The following is a 1,454-nucleotide window of genomic DNA, read 5'->3' as shown; positions in this document are numbered from 1 at the left end:
AGAGAGAGAGAGAGAGAGAGGTTGAGAGGCAGTGAGCGACAGGAAGAGGAAGAGAGGAGGAGAAAGAGAGGAGGAAGAGAGAAAGAGGGAGACAGAGAGTAAGAGGAAATGAACTCACATTGGTGTTGTAGGCGTTTATCTGTAGCTTGTGGTTGGGCAGAATGCTGGGGTCAATGTTGACGTGTTGGACGGCCAGTAGAGCCGCCAGCAGATACGACAGACCGGCCGGGTACGGACCGCTCATGGCGAACAGGCCGATGATGTTGAGAACAACAGGGGGTGGCGCCACTGTCGTCGACCTAACCATCCTCATGTTGGGGACTACACGTCTTGGAGGTTCAATGACTTGTGCAGTGATTTTGGGGACTTGTCTCGGAAGCTCGTCTTTTGGTCTTTTTTGGGAGGTTGTTGGTCTTTTTGGGGAGATTGTTGGTCTCCGAGGTTCTTGTGTGGCATTGATTTTGGGGACTATTTGAGGGGATATGTTTTCTTCTGCGTTGATTTTGGGGACTATTTGAGGGGATATGTTTTCTTCCGCGTTGATTTTGGGAACTATTTGAGGGGATATGTTTTTTTCTGCGTTGATTTTGGGGACTATTTGAGGGGATATGTTTTCTTCCGCGTTGATTTTAGGAACTATTTGAGGGGATATGTTTTTTTCTGCGTTGATTTTGGGGACTATTTGAGGGGATATGTTTTCTTCTGCGTTGATTTTGGGGACTATTTGCTGGGAAGTGTTCTCTTCTTCGTTGATTTTGGGGACTATTTGCTGGGACGCGTCTTCTTCTACCTTTCTTTTGGGGACTATTTCCATGGATATGTGTTCTTCCGCGTTCATTATGGGGACTATTTGCTGAGATGTGTCTTTTTCCGCCTTGCTTTTGGCAACTACTTCCTTTGGAAGTTCCTCTTTTTCAGAAAGACAACCATTTTTACAAGAGACCCCCTCAGCTCCTATTGTACTCGTGTCAACTTCCCCAACGTTGTCGTTGTCTTTTTTGTTGTTTTTATTGTTGTTGTTGTTGTTGTTGTCGTTGTCGTCGTCGTCGTCGTCGTCGTCGTTGTTGAGACAATTGTGTGTGCACACGGCAGTTCCGGCGTGAGTATCATAGTTCTGGTCTTGTTGTTCGGAGTCGGAGTGACGCAGCCGAGAGTCTATAAAGTCCTCCTCCTTCACGGACGCAGTAAAATCTATGGCCGAATTCCTGCCTTGAAACTCCTCCACACCGTTAGGCACGACATCATAGCTGATTCCTCGACTCTGAGCCGGTCTCGCTTGATCGACCGTGTTCCCAAAACGATCTCCAGCAACGAGCTCGTTTCTATCGGAAACGGACAATTTATGACCATCGATGTGTTTTGGACTGCTGGTTTTGAGGTTTGAACCCTGCTCAAACGCATCGGAAACGGACAACAGATCATCGATGTGTTTTGGGCTGCTGGATTTGAGGTTT

The 1,454-nt window shown here is 47.2% G+C and overlaps 1 protein-coding gene across 1 annotated transcript in view; it reads right to left on the bottom strand.

Annotated features, from left to right (window-relative positions):
- LOC106011159 (gamma-aminobutyric acid type B receptor subunit 1-like) overlaps positions 1-313 on the bottom strand; it is a 38,811-nt gene extending 38,498 nt beyond the window's left edge. The window contains exon 1 of the mRNA XM_013079801.2: positions 119-313. Within this exon, the coding sequence (XP_012935255.2) occupies positions 119-313 (195 nt within the window). The remainder of the gene's footprint in view (positions 1-118) is intronic.
- Between the last annotated feature and the right edge of the window lie 1,141 nt (positions 314-1,454).

The sequence above is a fragment of the Aplysia californica genome, unplaced genomic scaffold (genome assembly GCF_000002075.1).
Source record: "Aplysia californica isolate F4 #8 unplaced genomic scaffold, AplCal3.0 scaffold00064, whole genome shotgun sequence".
NCBI lineage: Eukaryota > Metazoa > Mollusca > Gastropoda > Aplysiida > Aplysiidae > Aplysia > Aplysia californica.
This window is presented reverse-complemented; position numbering and strand designations above follow the sequence as displayed.